Consider the following 16,353-nt stretch of genomic DNA (forward strand, 5'->3'; position numbering starts at 1 on the left):
GGCATCCCGGGTATTACTTAGTAACAGGGCTTCATCTCGAGCCTCTGTTACAAGCACTTTAGCCTTTTCCTCATCTGTTACTAGGTTGCCCCTCTCATTTAGTAAGGGACCTAACTTTTCCCTGACCTTCCTCTTGTTGCTAACATACTTGTACCTATTGTTATCTTTCATGCCCTTTGCTAGCTGCAGATCCAATTGCACTTTTGCCTTCCTGATTTCATCCCCACATGCCCAAGCAATATTCTTATGTTCCTCTCTAGTTATCTCTCTAAGCTTCCACTTGTAAGATTACTTTTTGTGTTTAAGCTAACTGCAGAGTTCTCTGCAAAGCCAAGCTGATCACCTGCCATATTTTTATTCCTCCTGCACGTTGGAATGGTTTGTTCCTGTGCCCTTAGTAAGGTTTCTTTAAAATACAGCCAGCTGTCCTGGATTCCTTTCCCTGTCAGACTGGCCTCCCAGGGGATCCTACCCATCAATTCTCTTCAAGAGTCAAAGTTTGCTTTTCTGAAGTCCAGCGTCCATATTCTTCTGCTTTCCTTTTCTCCCTTTTATCAGGATCCTGAATTTGATCATCCTGTGATCACTGCTGCCCAAATTGCCATCCATTTTTACATTCCTCACCCTTTCTTACATGTTGCAGTCTAGTTCCTGCTGCACTTATCTATGAAAATATTCATCCCAAATCTTTCTGAAAAGTGTTTGTGGAGTTCCACTTGAATCGTCAGATTCCTCTTCCCGTATTGTTACCAAAATCACACTTGTACAAGACTGAATCGTCTCTCCATATGTTGGATGCTATAGTAGCCATGACCTTTTAATTGCACATGGAGAGAGGGAGTCATGCAGCTAGCTAGGTTGTCTCCCAGACTTGTCATCTGTAGACAGAATGAAGCAGCCTCTCTCTGGAAGCTCTTATGTGGGTCTTCATCTGTGTTAGGACATCCACTAGAGCAGTGGGGGCCAACCTTTTTGGCATGCGTGATATACATTTCCTCAGTACTATTCCCACATACCACTCTGATCCTCTTTGCTTGACTAATCTGCTGCTTTGCTTTCTGCTCCCTGCCTTATCTGCTGCTGTGCTGCCTGTTCTCTCCATGATTTGCCACATGCCACAAACAGAGGCTGCCTGTGCCATTTGTGGCACACATGCTGCAGGTTGGCCACCCCTGTATTAGCAGCTCTGGTGGAGTATAATCTATATTAGCAGCCTTTTTACCCCAGATGTCCGTATAGTAGCCACCTAGAGTTCTCTTAGGTTTACTAGAAATTATGCAGTATCTGAAACTTCCATGCTTTTAATATGGTCTCCCACAACATTTTTGCAGGCAAGCTAAGGAAGTATGGGCTGGATGAATGGACTGTAAGGTGGATAGAAAACTGGCTGGAGCATCAGGCTCAGCGGGTAGTAATCAGTGGCTCAATGTCTAGTTGGCAGCCAGTATCAAGTACAATGCCCCAGGGGTCTGACCTGGGGCCAGTTTTGTTCAGTATTTTCATCAGTGACCTGGAAGATGGCATCAAGTACACCCTCATCAAGGTCATGGATGACACCAAGATGAGGGGAGTAGTAGATGCATACTAGAGGGTAGGGCTAGGATTCAGAGTGACCTACACAGATTGGAAGATTGAGCCAAAAGAAATTTATGAGATTCAACAAGGACAAGTGCAAAGTCCTACACTTAGGACAGAACAATGCCATGTACCCAGTACAGGTTGGGGGCTGACTCGCTGGGCAGCAGCTTTGCAGGAAAGGACCTGGGGGTTATAGTGGATGATAAGGTGAATATGAGCCAGCAGTGTCCCCTTGTTGCTAAAAAGGCTAACGGCATTGGTAAGTGTGTTGCCAGCAGGTCATGGGAAGTGATTATTCCCCTCTATTCAGCACTGGTGAGGCCACATCTGGAGTACTGTGTTCAGTTTTGGGCTCTTCACTACAGAAAGGATGTGGACAAATTGGAGAGTCCAGCAGATGTCAGTGAAAATGGTGAAGGGGCTGGGGGACGACTTATGAGGACAGGCTGAGGGAACTTGGCTTATTTAGTCTGGAGAAGAGAAGACCGAGATGGGATTTAATAACAGGCTTCAACTATCTGAGGTGGGGTTCAAAAGAGGATGGAGCTGGACTGTTCTCAGTGGTGGCAGATGACAGAACAAGGAGCAACTGTCTCAAGTTTCAGCGAGGGAAGTTTAGATGAGATATTACGAAGAATTTTCTCACCAGGAGGGTAGTAAAGCACTGGAACATGTTACCCAGAGAGGTTGTAGAATCTCCATCCTTGGAGGTTTTCAAGACCTGGCTAGACAAAGCCTTGGCTGGCCTGATCTAGTTGGGGATGGTCCTGCTTTGAGCAGGGGGTTGGACTAGATGACCTCCTGGGGTCCCTTCCAACCCTAATTTTCTATGATTCTGTGATTATCTTGAGAGTTAATATTAACACCCAATATTTTACTAATTATACTGGGAAAAGTTTTTTCTTTAGCTTCTGGTTTGTGCCAAGGAAAAGGAGTCTTATTTACTAAAAAATGGAGCGTAATCTGTTCTAAGCTTATAAAAATTCTGTCTAGTGGATGAGAAAGGGCTGAAGGAGAAAAATAGATGTACGTATCAAACACTTCTTGAAATGTCATATACTTGATCTTTTTCACTGTTAGAAATATTTCTAATATATGCCAGTAGATGGAACTATAAGCACAGATATTTGTTTAGACTAGTATCTGTATTTAAATAACAGGGTCTTTTTGTTTTTTTTAAACTAAGAAAATTAGAATAAAAATTAAAATTAAAAACTGAGTTGAAACCTGTGAACTCTAGACTTCTTGTGGTTACAACCTCAGATGGAGAAGGTTGGGCAATACCATCTATACCCTATACTGTTCATCTTGTTGTGCTTATATATTACTACAGTTGCACTGAAGATTGTCCACTCAAAACCCTTTTTTTTTTTTTACACGAAGGCACAATAAAGGTAGCCAAGCTGAAACCTTTCCTGTACTTTACCTGAGTTTGCATGGGTTTGGATGATGTGTTCATGAAAAATCAATGGCCCTGTCCTAAAATTGAGTATTCCTTATTTGTGTGTAATGTGGATGCCCAAATGCAGTTTTGCTTGTGAAGCTTAGTTCTGAACCACTGCCATCTTTCTCCCTTAGTTCCAGATCTCTTCTTAGCTATATATGGTGATTCTAGTTGTGGTATGGAGTGCAAAAGCAGGAGCAAAAATAGGGTTGTGTGATGAGTAGTTAGAATATACCTTAAGATATTCATTACTGTAGTAATGGAGCCCCTATTCCCTTGGTTTTGTGAATGTCAGTCTCTTCATATTGTTTGTACATGATATTTGGTGGCTTCATTTCTATTGTTTAAAAAGTGGTAATAAATATTAAAGAAACTAGGCAAAAAAGTCTCTCTAATATGAATAAAATCATAGAACTTAATGTTTAAAGACCTGTTAGAAATCCATTTCCTGTCCCTGACATTATATGACTGTTCTCATCAGCATTCTTTGGAGTCCTTTCCATAACGTAGTCTGGCTGTCTGTAGTTACGGTTTCTGATTATGCTGTGAAAAAATTATCTGAGTATTCTGAAATACTAACTTGATGGCACGTGCAGAGCTCATTGCAGACTCTAGCATAAGCTCATGTTTGTCACTTGCATGATTCAGCAACTTTATCTGATGTCATAATTTTTAAAACTGTCTTTTATATTTACTTGATAGTTGATAATGGCGCCTATTGAATAATGCTATATTCAGGTGATATTGGGCAAGTCTGCAGGTAGCCTTTTTTGGTTACCCATATGTCACTGGTTCAAATATGCACCAGGCTAATATTGAACAAAATCAGTGAGTTATTTATTTATTTATTGTTAGTGATTTGCCCAGTGCAAGAGGAAATGATGATAGTGGCTTGCTTTGTGCCATGCACATCCATATCAAAATTCCATAACTTTGACACACAGTAGAAGAATCGAGGATTGAATGTACCTGGAAACTAAAATACCCTGTTCTTGGTGGAGGTGGTGCCTCCAGACCAGCGGTTCCCAACGCGGTGCCTGCAGGCGCCATGGCAGGACAAAAAATTTTGTCATATTGGTGCCTGTTGCTTTTTCTTTTAAATTCAAATGTGCCTTTGGGCGTACAAACGTTGGGAACCCCTGCTTCAGACCATGAGCATGAATAAGACTGTGACTGGGCATTGTTGTGTTCTATTGTTGTGGCATAAGTTGTGCCCAATCTTTTGCTAGAACAATGCTTTGAAGCTGTCAGATCAGCCCTTTTTAAGAAAGCTAATTGAGGGTGCTGAGAGCAAAGTCCTAGTATGGTCTAATACAGGGGTCAGCAACCTATGGCCTGCCCATGTAGCTGTTGGATCCAGCCTGGGGAGCTGAAAGGATTTGGCAGCATTTTGGTGGCAGAGGGCTTTTCACATGCTGTGCAGCCAGATGGCATGGCAGCAGTAGGTCCCATTGCTGGCCCACCTCAGACCCAAGCTGGGTCATTTCAGCCCACAACTAAAAAATGTTGCTGAGCACTGGTCTAACATAACTAATATGTAAAACCAACCTGGTATTAATAGATGCAAATCACAGAAAACAGAAGTTCTCTAGATTACTCCCTCCCCCTCCACCCAAAGTTTTTTCTTAAATACATATCTGTGACTGCAGTTGAAGTTAGGTTTTTAAGAGTTCAGCTCACATTAAGGCACATAAAAGGTAGTCAGATTTTCAAGAAGCCTTGGCTCCTGTTGAGGGCAATGTTAATTGCTAGGCACTGAGCTCTTTCGAAAATGTAGTCCAAAAATACATTTTGCATACATTGCATTTTGACTTGCAACTTCTAATAAGGCTATTCTTATTTGGTAAACAAAAGTATTTTGAGTCTTAAATAAAATGGAAACATTCCAGAATAGGCAAATTTCCATTCATCTGCTTATACATTCTTGTAACTTAAAGAAGCAGAAAATAGGAAAACAGGAGTTGAGCAAATGTGGCAAAGCAACGGTGTCAATAAGACAACATAATGCTTTAAGAGATGCCAATTAGATTCCTTGTATTTTCAAGTATACAATTGCATTAGAACAATCTGCACACAGCTTGAAATGGGCACTGTGGAAGCTGATGAGGAAAATTAGAATTAGGAGCTGTTTGCTTTCCTCATTTTCATAAGTGAGACCACAAGAAGGCACTTTAGCACAAAGAAAATACCATTTCTTTTAGTCAAACTCTAAAGGATGTTCAGTCCATTATATACTGAATGCTGCTGTAATAAAGGCTGGTTGGTAGCAATTTTCAAAGTGGTGATTGATGCAGTTAATAAATCTAATTATGTGTAGAATGTCACTTTTCCAGTGCAGATACAGCTGTCATAATTGGATATACTCTAGTTTCTGTCTCCCTAGACTGGCGCACATTCTTCAAAGCCACTCCCTCCTCCTAAATGTCAGAGTACTTTTACAGGTGTTCAGGAAATCAGCCTCAAATACCAAGAGCTAAGTGATTCCAAATTTCAGTGAGAAATTTCTCTAGGATTTGAAAAACAAATGATCCTTAAAGTCTGATTCTACTAAATAGAACTAAGATTTCATCATCAGTTAAAATATTTGCTTAATATACTAAATGTTAGACTTCCTGGGGCTTTATAGAAATTTCTTGCTTCCTGATGGTGGTATATTCTTCCTTATCTTATTTTTTTCTGCCGTTAAATATTTCAAGGTATTTTCACATGATTTGGGCGGGGGTGGGGGGGTAGGGTTAGTTTCCTTTCTTAAAAGAATGCCTAGACCAGAAAATTAGCTGGAAATAACATATTAAAAGTAAGTTAAGTTTGAAGTTAAGTACTTGAAAACTAGGAAACGCTGATTAAGCTTGGCCACAGTTTTCTATTTCAGTTCCCTTGTGTGTTATGATACAGTCTTTAATTGCGTATGACAGGTTAGTGTGTGTCTATACATGTGTCTATCAGACTGCAGATTCCACTTTGATTTGTGAATGCCATTTTAAAGGGAAACTGCTCCGTGCTTCCACTGTTGCCTTTTTGCTTTCATTTCAGACTAGTTTGAGTGGTATTAATAGAGGGCTAACACTTGCCAATCAGTCAAGGATTCTTAACTTAGAATTCACGTGTTGGCTCTCTGGCTTAGACAGAGATTATCTTGCTTCAAGTCAAGGGGTTGGACTAAATCAGTTGAGGCTGACCTTTTTGGCAGGTGTGCCATAATATAAGCAAGCCCTGTACCCTCCCTGGGTACCATCCAGATCTGCTTCCCCTGCCTGATCTGTTACTCTGCTTTCTGTTCCATGCCCTGTGCTCCCTGCTTAATCTGCTGGTATGCTTTCTGATCCCTGCCCTATTTGCAGGTATATTCCTTGCTCCCTTTTCCAATCTGCTGCATGCAAAGTCGGCCACCCCTGGACTAGATGAACTCTTGAAGGTACCATCTAGCCCTACCCATCCTAGATGTATGCAAGGGCAGTAGGAAAGTGATCTAGCTGCTGTCCTAGGAAACCAATACATTTTGGTGGATCCCTTGACAAAGGACTGGAAGCCACTGAAGGTATGGACCCAACTACACTTGATTCGAGCCCACAAGAGACCCATCACCTGTTTCAGAAGGGGAGATGCTCAACAGGAGCGTGCAGTACCTGTTCTGTTCTACCAGTTACCTCTGGACAAGCTGGAAATGATACAAATGTAGCATATCTACCCTAACTCTAACCCTGCTTTATCCAATGTTGAAGTTGGAGTAGTTTTGCTACATTTGCATGTTTCCTGTCCACATGTAACTGTTAGAATGTAACAGCTGCTGCCTAGTTAGGAGCCAGGATTCTCCCCTTCCATGGCCCTTTTGAAATGGCCCCAGATGTACGTGTGTCCATGTCCTGAGGAGACTCACTTCCAAGGGAGGACTAAAATCAAAGAAGGTGCTTTTACCAGCCATTTCAATTGGTGAAGACTAGAATCTGAAAGTAGGTCTGCAGGAAGAGGATTCTGGATTCTGTAGAAAGATTGATCAAATCCACCAGACTCTTGGATTTTAGTGGACTCTGGAGGGAAGATTCTATATGCAGCGTTACTCTTTGCTTAAACTGATTTGTTTAGAAATGCTTTGCAAAATATTTGCACCCTGGCTTCCACTCTCATATAGTTCCTAAAGAAGCATACAGCAATCTAGAGGGACCACAACTTTAGGACTGTGGAAATGCACAGGAGCCTACTAGGAAGCATAAGTGAGTCACCATCACTCACAGGTGCACTGTGAGGGACTTGAACTGGCTGGTAGACAGTACATCTGTATCTGACAGTAGGCTTAGACACCTAAAGCCAAAGGCAGTGCCTCCAACTCTTTGAGATCCAGAAAGCCAAGAATGTATGGGATCTGGTTTGGTGGCCCAGAGTGGTAGCCAAGAGGCTCACTTGTAACAGCACAATCATATTCTGTTTGTTCTATGAGACTCCTGTCTTGTTTCATTTACAGAAGAGCAGCGAACCAAAGACATCAAATCTTGCAAGGTGTTTAAAGCATTAATCTTGGATCCAAGGTTCAATCCCTGTATTTGACACAGGCCTCCTATGTGATATTGAGCAAAACTGTTGCATGGTTACACAAAAATGACCAATTTAAAATTTCACAGCAAGGCAATTTAGTCTTTGTCTAACTTGAATGCTGGAGTCTGCAACCTTAATGCTTTCTAGCATAATTTTCATATGCTATAATTAGTGTAGATTATATACATAGATTGACTAAACAGTTATGGAAAATTTTGTTTGTTTATTCAAAGGATGCAAGGAAACTCTATGTTGAAATTGCAATCTTAGTAAAGAAGGATTTAAGCAAAATTACTGTTTCAAAAGCATGTAAAATTCATGTTTTGTAATAAAAGGTCAGAAGCTTAAAGGATCTTAGAAACAGTAGTCTGATGAAATACTTCTCACCAATCAAATGATTCTCTGTTTTGGAACTGAGTAGTTAAGATTTAGAAATCATCCAAATCAGAACGGTTCATTGCTTTCAATAACTGGCAGAAAATTGAACAGGAGAAAAAGAAGAAATTCTTGTAGAATATGTTTAGGCCAGTCTGGCTAGGGGTTACTTGACCCTACAAGGTATGGGGAATCCTTTATTCCCAGTGATGTTTGGTACTCAGTGCATTGCATGATTGGCTATTAAGAGGAGAGAGAGTGCTTTAGGATTCAGGGAAGTTAACCTCATTCATTGCCTTCATTGACAATCACATCATACATCTTTGGTTCATTTTGACTTCTTGATACTTTGAAGGATCTGCTGAAATATAACACACTTGAACACTTGATGCCTAAAATGTTAGGTTTTCATTTTGAATGGAACAACAACTTTAAGACATAAAGGGGAAAGGTTAAGTTTATTCTGCCTATTATAAATGAGGTTGTAGAATTTCTTGGAAAATGGTGGCCTAGCGTCTGGTGATTGGAGAGAGAGGTTTGTTTAATAAGTGGAATGAACTGCCATTGATGGTTGAAAAGGAGTTTGAACTATTCAAAAGTTTGCTTTATTATGTGGGCAGAATATCTGGTAATGCAGATTATATTAAGCTGTCTCTTCTCATTTTATGCCTTGGTTTTCATGCTATTGAACTCACTGGTTGATGGTTTCTTATGCAAGCAGCAGAAAAAGTATAAACTGCTGTTCAAGACTTCAGATGTATTAAAAAAAATGTAGTGATTACCAACCATCAATGCATGACTTGAGCCAACATGCCTTAAGTTGAACATGCTTGAAGTGGTAGGAAAGAAGAAACTGAATCGGCTAAGATATTTTTTGAACCTAAGGTGCAAACATTGTCAGGAATTGTCAGGTAGTTGTGCAGTAAGAAGTTGTGCTAACCTCCAAAGAATGCAGAAAACTGCTTTCTTTGAGTCTTCAAATGTGTCATCAAATTAAACTTTATCTACAGAAGTGGAAGAGAAGAACACAAAGTTTGATTGTTCAAGTAAAATGTTTCAGTGCTATTGACATCAGAACACAGTGGTGGTGATACTTTATATCTGTTTTGACTGTTCTGTTTCAGCTTTTCAGTAGTTTAACATCAGCTTTGTTTTAAGAGCAGTGAATCCTCATATTATTAATGCCAGGTTTTTGGGGGGTGGGATTTTGCTGTAAAAGTGATGAAAAGAAAGGCCCTGAGCTTGATAAATTCATGTGCTCCCTTTATGCTAATACCTTTGCTGTAGCACAAAATGGACAATTTAAAGAAACAAAAGCTAATTACAGAAAAGTTTTGATTTGAACTTCAAATTTTATTGCTGACACGAAGGGGATTCCTCTTGGGCATAGTAGTCTGTACAATGAAGAAACCAAGAACCCTTTCTTATATCCCAGTAAGTGCCAAGTCATCTCTGGGGCTAATTAATCAAAACAAATTTACAATTAAGCCCATGAAGAAGAAGTAATTACGCAGCCTGGTAGGGAAAAGTGCTGAAGGAAGGACAAACCTGAAGAGGAAAGTACGAGGTTCTCGGTATTGGCCCATGTAGGACAATTAAGTGATAATTGCAGAGGTCATGCTGCACCCAGCAAATGCACCCTCAGTATTATTACAGCTGATTTTTTTAATATTAGTAAATGCAAACATTTGCTTTTTGAGTAACTAAGGGTTTTGTCATGCACTTATGAAAATTCATAGCTAAGGCGCAGTGGTGTTTGTGGGAATAAATTAATACCCATCTGTCATAGCTGAACAATATTTTAGCTTGTAAGTGAGGCACAGTGTATTTTAAAGGGCAGAATAGCATTGCGATTGAATGCTTGCTTTACTCCTATAATTTACTACTTGTCTTTCTCTTGCTTCAATTTGACTCTGAATCTCCTTGAAATTCATACCTACATCCTGGTGATGCCTTAAACAAAATAAATTTAAGTGGATTATCTAATCAGAATTTAGACTAGCTATTGTATTATTCTCTCTGATTTAGTCCTCTTTCCCAATAAAATAATCAACTTGGTCATTAAATGGCTTCAGCTGCCCACACACTCCAAATACAAAATGAAGGACATGGTAAACCTGACAGAAAATGAAAACTACAACTTAATTAAATTTGTTCTAAACAATAATGTAATTTGCCCTTCTCTTTTCCTCAAAACAATAATCTAATTCTGGCCTTGTAGATTATCCACTAGAGGATCTGATTTATTGCCTCAAAATATGGAAGGGGAAGTGTTATTATTTAAATAAATGCAATGCCACAGTGCGAGGCTTAATTGTAAATCTCTTGGATTTGATCAGTCTAATTTATGTGTTGTATTCTGCTTTGCAATAATAAACTGGAGGTCCTGATCCTGCAAGCACTGAATAACATATCCACAGTATTATGAACATAAATAAAATAGCTCCACTGACCGAAATGGAAGTGCTAAAGGTAACCTTGTTCGTAAACGTTCAAGGGCTTCAGATCCAGCCCAGCTCCTAGGTCATATGTGGGCTCTAAAAAAAAAAAGAGACAACCAGCTCAAATACCACCACTCTTAATATATTAATAATAATAATTTAGTTTTCAGAATATATTCCCAAATGATAATACCATCCCAGTGAGCCCCTTACATATATTTATAAATACCAGCACATAAAAATGTGAGTAGGTGCTTGATGGAGTCCACCAGTGCTTTGCATCTTTCCACAGCATGAGTTATTCCTAACTGGAACCTGCAACGTTAATGTGCCTTTACACTGTACAAAACACTAGCTTCCTGTCCACCCCAGCAGGAGAATGTTAATACTCACTGTTAAGGAGGCAGTTCCCACACCCCCATAACTAGGGGTCTTCTGAACTTGAGGCGGCTCCTGGCTGATTTTGCAGGCTGGGCAGCCATTTTCCTAGGCAGTGTGTGGTGGGATCCCCATGCCTGTGGCTGATGGGCCCCGGTGGCTCCACCCGTTGCCGCTGATTGGCTGCAAGGGCTGTTCATCATGCCTCACCTTCCTTCATCACTGATTGGTTCTGAGGGCTGCCTGTCATGTGGCCCCACCCCTTACTGCCAATTGGTGATGATGGGTGGGGCCATATGACAGGCTGTGAGTCAGTGGCCAGGGGCTGGGCTGCAAATACCTTGCTGTGCCAGCAGCCCCGCCACCCCCTCCCCCCTCACCAGAAGGAGCCAGCATTTTATTTTCACTGAGTTTTCCAAGGAGCCCACCAAAAACACAGACCCCACACTTTTTTGCAGGGCTTGCCTGAAATTGCAGTTTCCATGAAAATTGCAAAATCATAATTTCGGTAAGTCCCTACCCATAACCTGTCCTCTTTAATTTTGGCTCTGAGGCAGAACTCTGTGCATTCTTAACATAGCATTTCTTATCCCTGCCTCAAGATTTGTGTGTAGTACTTGGAGAGTTAGTCAAATGGCTAACAGAAGTCCCTGGTTTGGAGTTGCATGCAGTGGTAAAAGCATCCGGTGGTGCTCCCAGTTCCTCACTGAATTCCTGGAGGAACAGAACATTTACTTCCTAGTTCCATAGGTGTTTTGATGTAAACTTCTCATATCTTGGAACTGCACTTTGAGCCAAGGGCACTGTTTATTCGTTTTTTCTCCTGCAACCTTTATTGCTGATGCAAGGGAATTTACCTCCCCTCTCTTCTGAGGTTGTGAAGATAGGATGTAGTTAAAGGTATCTGGTGGGGGACAACCACCAGCTTTGTATTTCTCTTGGCACCTCAACACACGTCCCCTTCTAACTCCTCCATACCCCTGGTAGAAGTGGCATGGCTGAGAGGATGAGGAAACTCATAATAGGAGGGCTGGATGTAGCCTTCTGAGGGCAGAAGGAGAGCTTTGGAGTTCCTGCTTTCCATGAGGAAAGCTGATTTAGCTGATATAAGGAAGCGAGGTTTTGCAAGAATGGCAGGAAAAAGAAGCTTTGTGAGTGCCTTCTCATCTGGGAGCTCACAGCTTCATGCCCAGGAGGTTCTTTTTAGGGTGGAAAATATTATGGCTCTTGGCTTTTTTCTTGCTCCTGATGAAAATCAAAGTCCTAAGCCTCTTTCTATTGTTCCCTACCGTGTTTCATAATTGGAATAGGAGCTGGTAAACCATGAACTTCAAGAGGGCATGGGGGAGGATATGGGAGGAGAAGGGTTATGCAGGGGAGGAGAATTGGAAATGGGCTGTATTTCTAAAGTGGGGAGGGAGGACAGCAAAACATCTGGCTGTGGAATTTCGAGAGGTTCTAGAATCAGCTTTATTCAGAACCCATGATGTGGAGAGAGTCTGCACAAGGTAATGATCTTCCAAGAATTCCCACTCAGTTAAAGGAAGGAGCCCAAACCTTCTTGACATCTAAATCATTATTGACAAGTAAAGCACTTGACTGGTTCCCAGGCCATCTTGTCCTCTCTGTATCCTCCAGGGCCCTCCCCATGGAGCACTGTATTTTAGAGGGCTGGGACATTCTTTACAGTCCTCAAAATGGTTGTCACCTCAAAAGTTAAATTTGGATAATGTAATTTGTTGAAGGAGTCTTAATAGAACCTGTTCATGTGTGTCCCACTCCTTTGTCTTAGCCTCAAGGATATGGATCATACCTAACTTTTTTTTCACACTTCTTTGGTTTGTACACAATCATTATACAGAATTCTATTGTGACCATTTTTTAGAAGAGCTGTTTGAAAACTAAAAATAAAGGATTCCCTTATTCCAATTTTAAATTCCTTTTGAAACAAAATCCTGTTTCAGGAGGAATTTTAATTGAACCTTTGTTAGCTTTCTGCAATATTTTGAATCAGTAATATTGAAAGTTTATGGTTTTCAAAATAGTTTTTTAAAGGAAAATGATTTTGACCAATGAGAAGTATTGCAATAACATTTTAAATTTAAAACCTTTTTTGTGAAAAATACATTTTTACTTTATTCCCCAAGTTTTCTTTTTATAAAAACCTTCTACAAATATTACATAGAAAAATGACAAGCAGTTAGAAACTTCTCTGAGCTATATAGTTCAAGGAAATACTAACAGAAATTAAAGAAAAGGAGAGTTAAACTCATCTTCCTCCCCTAGGATATACCATATTTTTGGAGGAAGCTTTCTGAGTTTCTTCGGGGGCCTCCACACATGGCTTGTATTTCGTATGGCATATTGCAACCCAGTGCACTGATCTGAAGAACCAAAATATCCATTACATTTTTAATTCTTATAGTTTGGTGTTAGTTCTCCTGTTGGGTTCTAGATCCCACCAGGCAAAGTCCAGTAATTTCCCACCCCTCTGAGCAAAAAAGGACCTTTAAAACATCAACATGTTACATTCGTTGTTTTGCTGGGCTCACAAATTTAATTCCCACAGACTCCTTCCAATTGTCAACTTGCTTTTTCCTACCAATTTTCAGAGCAACCTGTCTACTCAAGCAGATGTTAGAGCAGCTTTAAAGTTTGGTATCCTCACAACTGTAATTTACGGCTTGCCTGTCCATCCCCACTTAATTGGCTATTCTTCTAGAACTATATGTATTAAAATATGCTTTTCGAATTGTTATAAAGATAAATGTCTCTTAAACTGTGTTCATTTTTCAGTGCACAACGTATCCTTTTTTCAAACTTCTTACAATTTCACATCAGCAAAATCAAGTATCAAAAAAGTAACATTTACAGATAAAATGCAGTGTCAAGACCAGGAGTAATTTTTGAGCCAATAACTGATAGTGGGAAGTGTGCAGTCTTATAGCTGTCAAAAGAATGGGTTTGGGGGATTCCGTATTTCATTAGACTGGTACACTCTTAATTTGATTTTTTTTATATAGAAGCACTGACTGTCTCACCTAAACCGAATTTCGCTGTGGTGTTTGGGCATTACTTGCTAGTTGCCATGAATAAACTTTGTGGCAGATCTGCTTTGCTATCTAGTCACTTCAGGTTGTGGTAGGATTAGGTGGATGAACAATAAACTTCTACTAAAAGTAATCTAATTAACTAACTTCTGCTTTTTTTTTGTATTTTAGGCCAGTCATACAAGATTCCTTTTAGCCTTACCAGCAAATTGCAGATCATCTTGCATTGGATATTGTAAATAATTCCATTATTACTTTAAAAGTTAAATTTCCTTCAGTCTTGGATATCTTGTTTCATGGATATTGGAACAGACTTTTTCATCTGTAAATTGTTAATTTGTGGAATATATAAATGGATGCAAGTTTTCTGGTTTTATATCAATAAATATTAAAATTGTCTTAGTTTTTGTTTTTTAAACACACTGAAAGAATGTACTTTCTGGTATTTTAAGAAAATCCAGATATTTAATGAAAACAGTTAGTGTCTTGCTTGTAATGGTAAAAATGTGGGCCACTTTGAAACCAATATCCTAGATTGGTTTAAAACTATTGAAATCAGTGGTAATTTGACCAGTGTGGGTGCATCTACATGTGCACATTTACTGCACAGTAATTTATGTTATTGCTCAGTAACTGAAAATTACGATGCACGTCTACATGTGCATGCCCTCACTGCTCAGTAAATATGGTGACGTAAGCTGATTTGGGCATAAATTTGATACCTGCATCATGCAGGTATCAAATTTATGCCCAATTAGTTACTGCGCAGTAACACTGTGTGTGTGGACTGACTTGGGACTAACTTTACTAGTTAGTAAAGTATTACTATGCTTTAACGGCTGCACATGTAGATGTTGGCCTAAAAACTGCTTGCTGCGTAGTAACTGCATGTGTAGATATGCCCTGTCTTAGTTTCTACACAGTAAATGCACGTGTAAACATGCCCTGTGTGAGCAGAATTAGGCCAGTAGTGGGTAATTTGAGAATCCTATCCTTTAGTTTTCAGGTAATTTTTGGTCCCGAGTTGAGTCACTATTGGAATGCAACTAGTCTTATATGCTTCATACAAAACACACAAGAGGTCCATGCTGAAATTTGAATTTTCAAACATTTTCTCTCATTTTGGAGCGAGACTGCAAATTATAGTTAAATTCCACAGCATGATCCAGAGCCTTTACTCCTCTCTCAAACTATGAAGTATCTGACTTGCATCACGTTCAGCATGCTTTCTGAAATCTGGAAGATGTTTCCTATTAGTTGGAGGTAGTGATCTCTAAGCATTACCCATTATGGCAGGTCTAAGACAGTCATCAGAATAAAATAAAATGAAAGCACCTCCCACCCCCTCAGGAAAATATGGTCCATTAGTTTTTCATTTGCTTGAAGCATCAGTTTTTAATAATTTTCCTTTCCTTTTATCTCCTGGGAATATCAATCTGCATAGATCTATTATTAATTCTACAGCAACGAGCTCATCTTCACAGAAATCTTTACTATTGGTAGTTAAAGTCGATCCTCCCAGAAATATTTAAAATCTGAACTGGGTTGAGGTAAGCTGTGAATACTTTTTAAAAATAAAACATCTTTACAGCATTTAGTTTATACCCTGTGGGCTGGATTGAGACAGTGCTGTCTCATGTTTTGAGACTAGGAATCTAGAGCAAAACAGACAGGAACCTTAGAGCTCTGGGAGGAAAAAAAATTGTTCCCTGAATAGGGGTAAATTCTGCTAAAAACTGTTATATAAAACTCACTGAGAAGGGGGAGAGGACAAAGTTTTGGAGATTGGTTTCAAACTGGTTTCCAGTTTCTTGCCATCCAAACTGCTGGGGAAAATTCCTGTTTGCATCCTATGAGTAAGAACATTGTTTAAACCCACAGTTTCAGTGCTGTAGCTAGTCAATCTCACTCCCCAAACTTCCCACTGTCTTCAATGGTGAATTGTTTAATCAACCAGGGTGGGGGGGGTGGAGCATGTTTTCTTACCTTTACTGCACCGTGCGACATGGACCACACATACGTGAAGTACTGGCTCCTGGCTACAAGTACCACTGTATTTATTAACATAACATACTACGTAGGCACTGACTTTGGTTTTTGCCCATGGGTGCGTGCAGATGTAAAAACAAACAACCCCCCCCCCCCCAAGCTCTTTACTTAAAACTCAGCCAGCACGTCCAGACGAGCGCACGTGCCTCCCGCCCCATCTCAAACCCCTTTGAGACGGGGCCAGAGGCACATGCGGGAACAAAAAAATGTTGCAGCGCGGGGAGAAAATTAGACCCCTGGAGTTTAAAAAATGGAAGTTTAAAAAAGCGGGGCAGGGCATGGTCCCGGACTATGCCCTGAGGCAACCAGAGGCTGGGTCCTCCACGGAGACACTGTGGCTGCCAGAGTGTCTCTGTGGTTGGCCCCTCGCCCTGGTGCTAAAACGCGCGGCCGGCCAGGATGCATGTTCAGCACCAGGGCTCCAGTGCTGATGAGTAAGGGGTCGGGGGGGCTGGAGGAGGGGGACCATGGGGAGGACCTCTGCTGGCCCTGACCGCTCCTCCCGGCA

General features: G+C 40.4%; 1 protein-coding gene across 2 annotated transcripts in view; it reads left to right on the top strand.

Moving 5' to 3' along the window:
* Positions 1-14,166, top strand: part of CENPC (centromere protein C) — an 81,358-nt gene extending 67,192 nt beyond the window's left edge. Inside the window, exon 23 of one of the 2 annotated variants that reach the window (XM_006027522.3) lies at positions 13,968-14,166. In XM_006027522.3, the coding sequence (XP_006027584.1) occupies positions 13,968-13,992 (25 nt within the window). In that variant the 3' untranslated portion in view covers positions 13,993-14,166. Of the gene's footprint in view, positions 1-6,363; positions 6,440-13,967 lie in introns of those variants that run through there. The other variant, XM_025208744.1, reaches the window with a different exon arrangement.
* The last annotated feature ends 2,187 nt before the right edge of the window (positions 14,167-16,353 follow it).

This window comes from Alligator sinensis, unplaced genomic scaffold, assembly GCF_000455745.1.
Source record: "Alligator sinensis unplaced genomic scaffold, ASM45574v1 scaffold320_1, whole genome shotgun sequence".
NCBI classification, from domain to species: domain Eukaryota; kingdom Metazoa; phylum Chordata; order Crocodylia; family Alligatoridae; genus Alligator; species Alligator sinensis.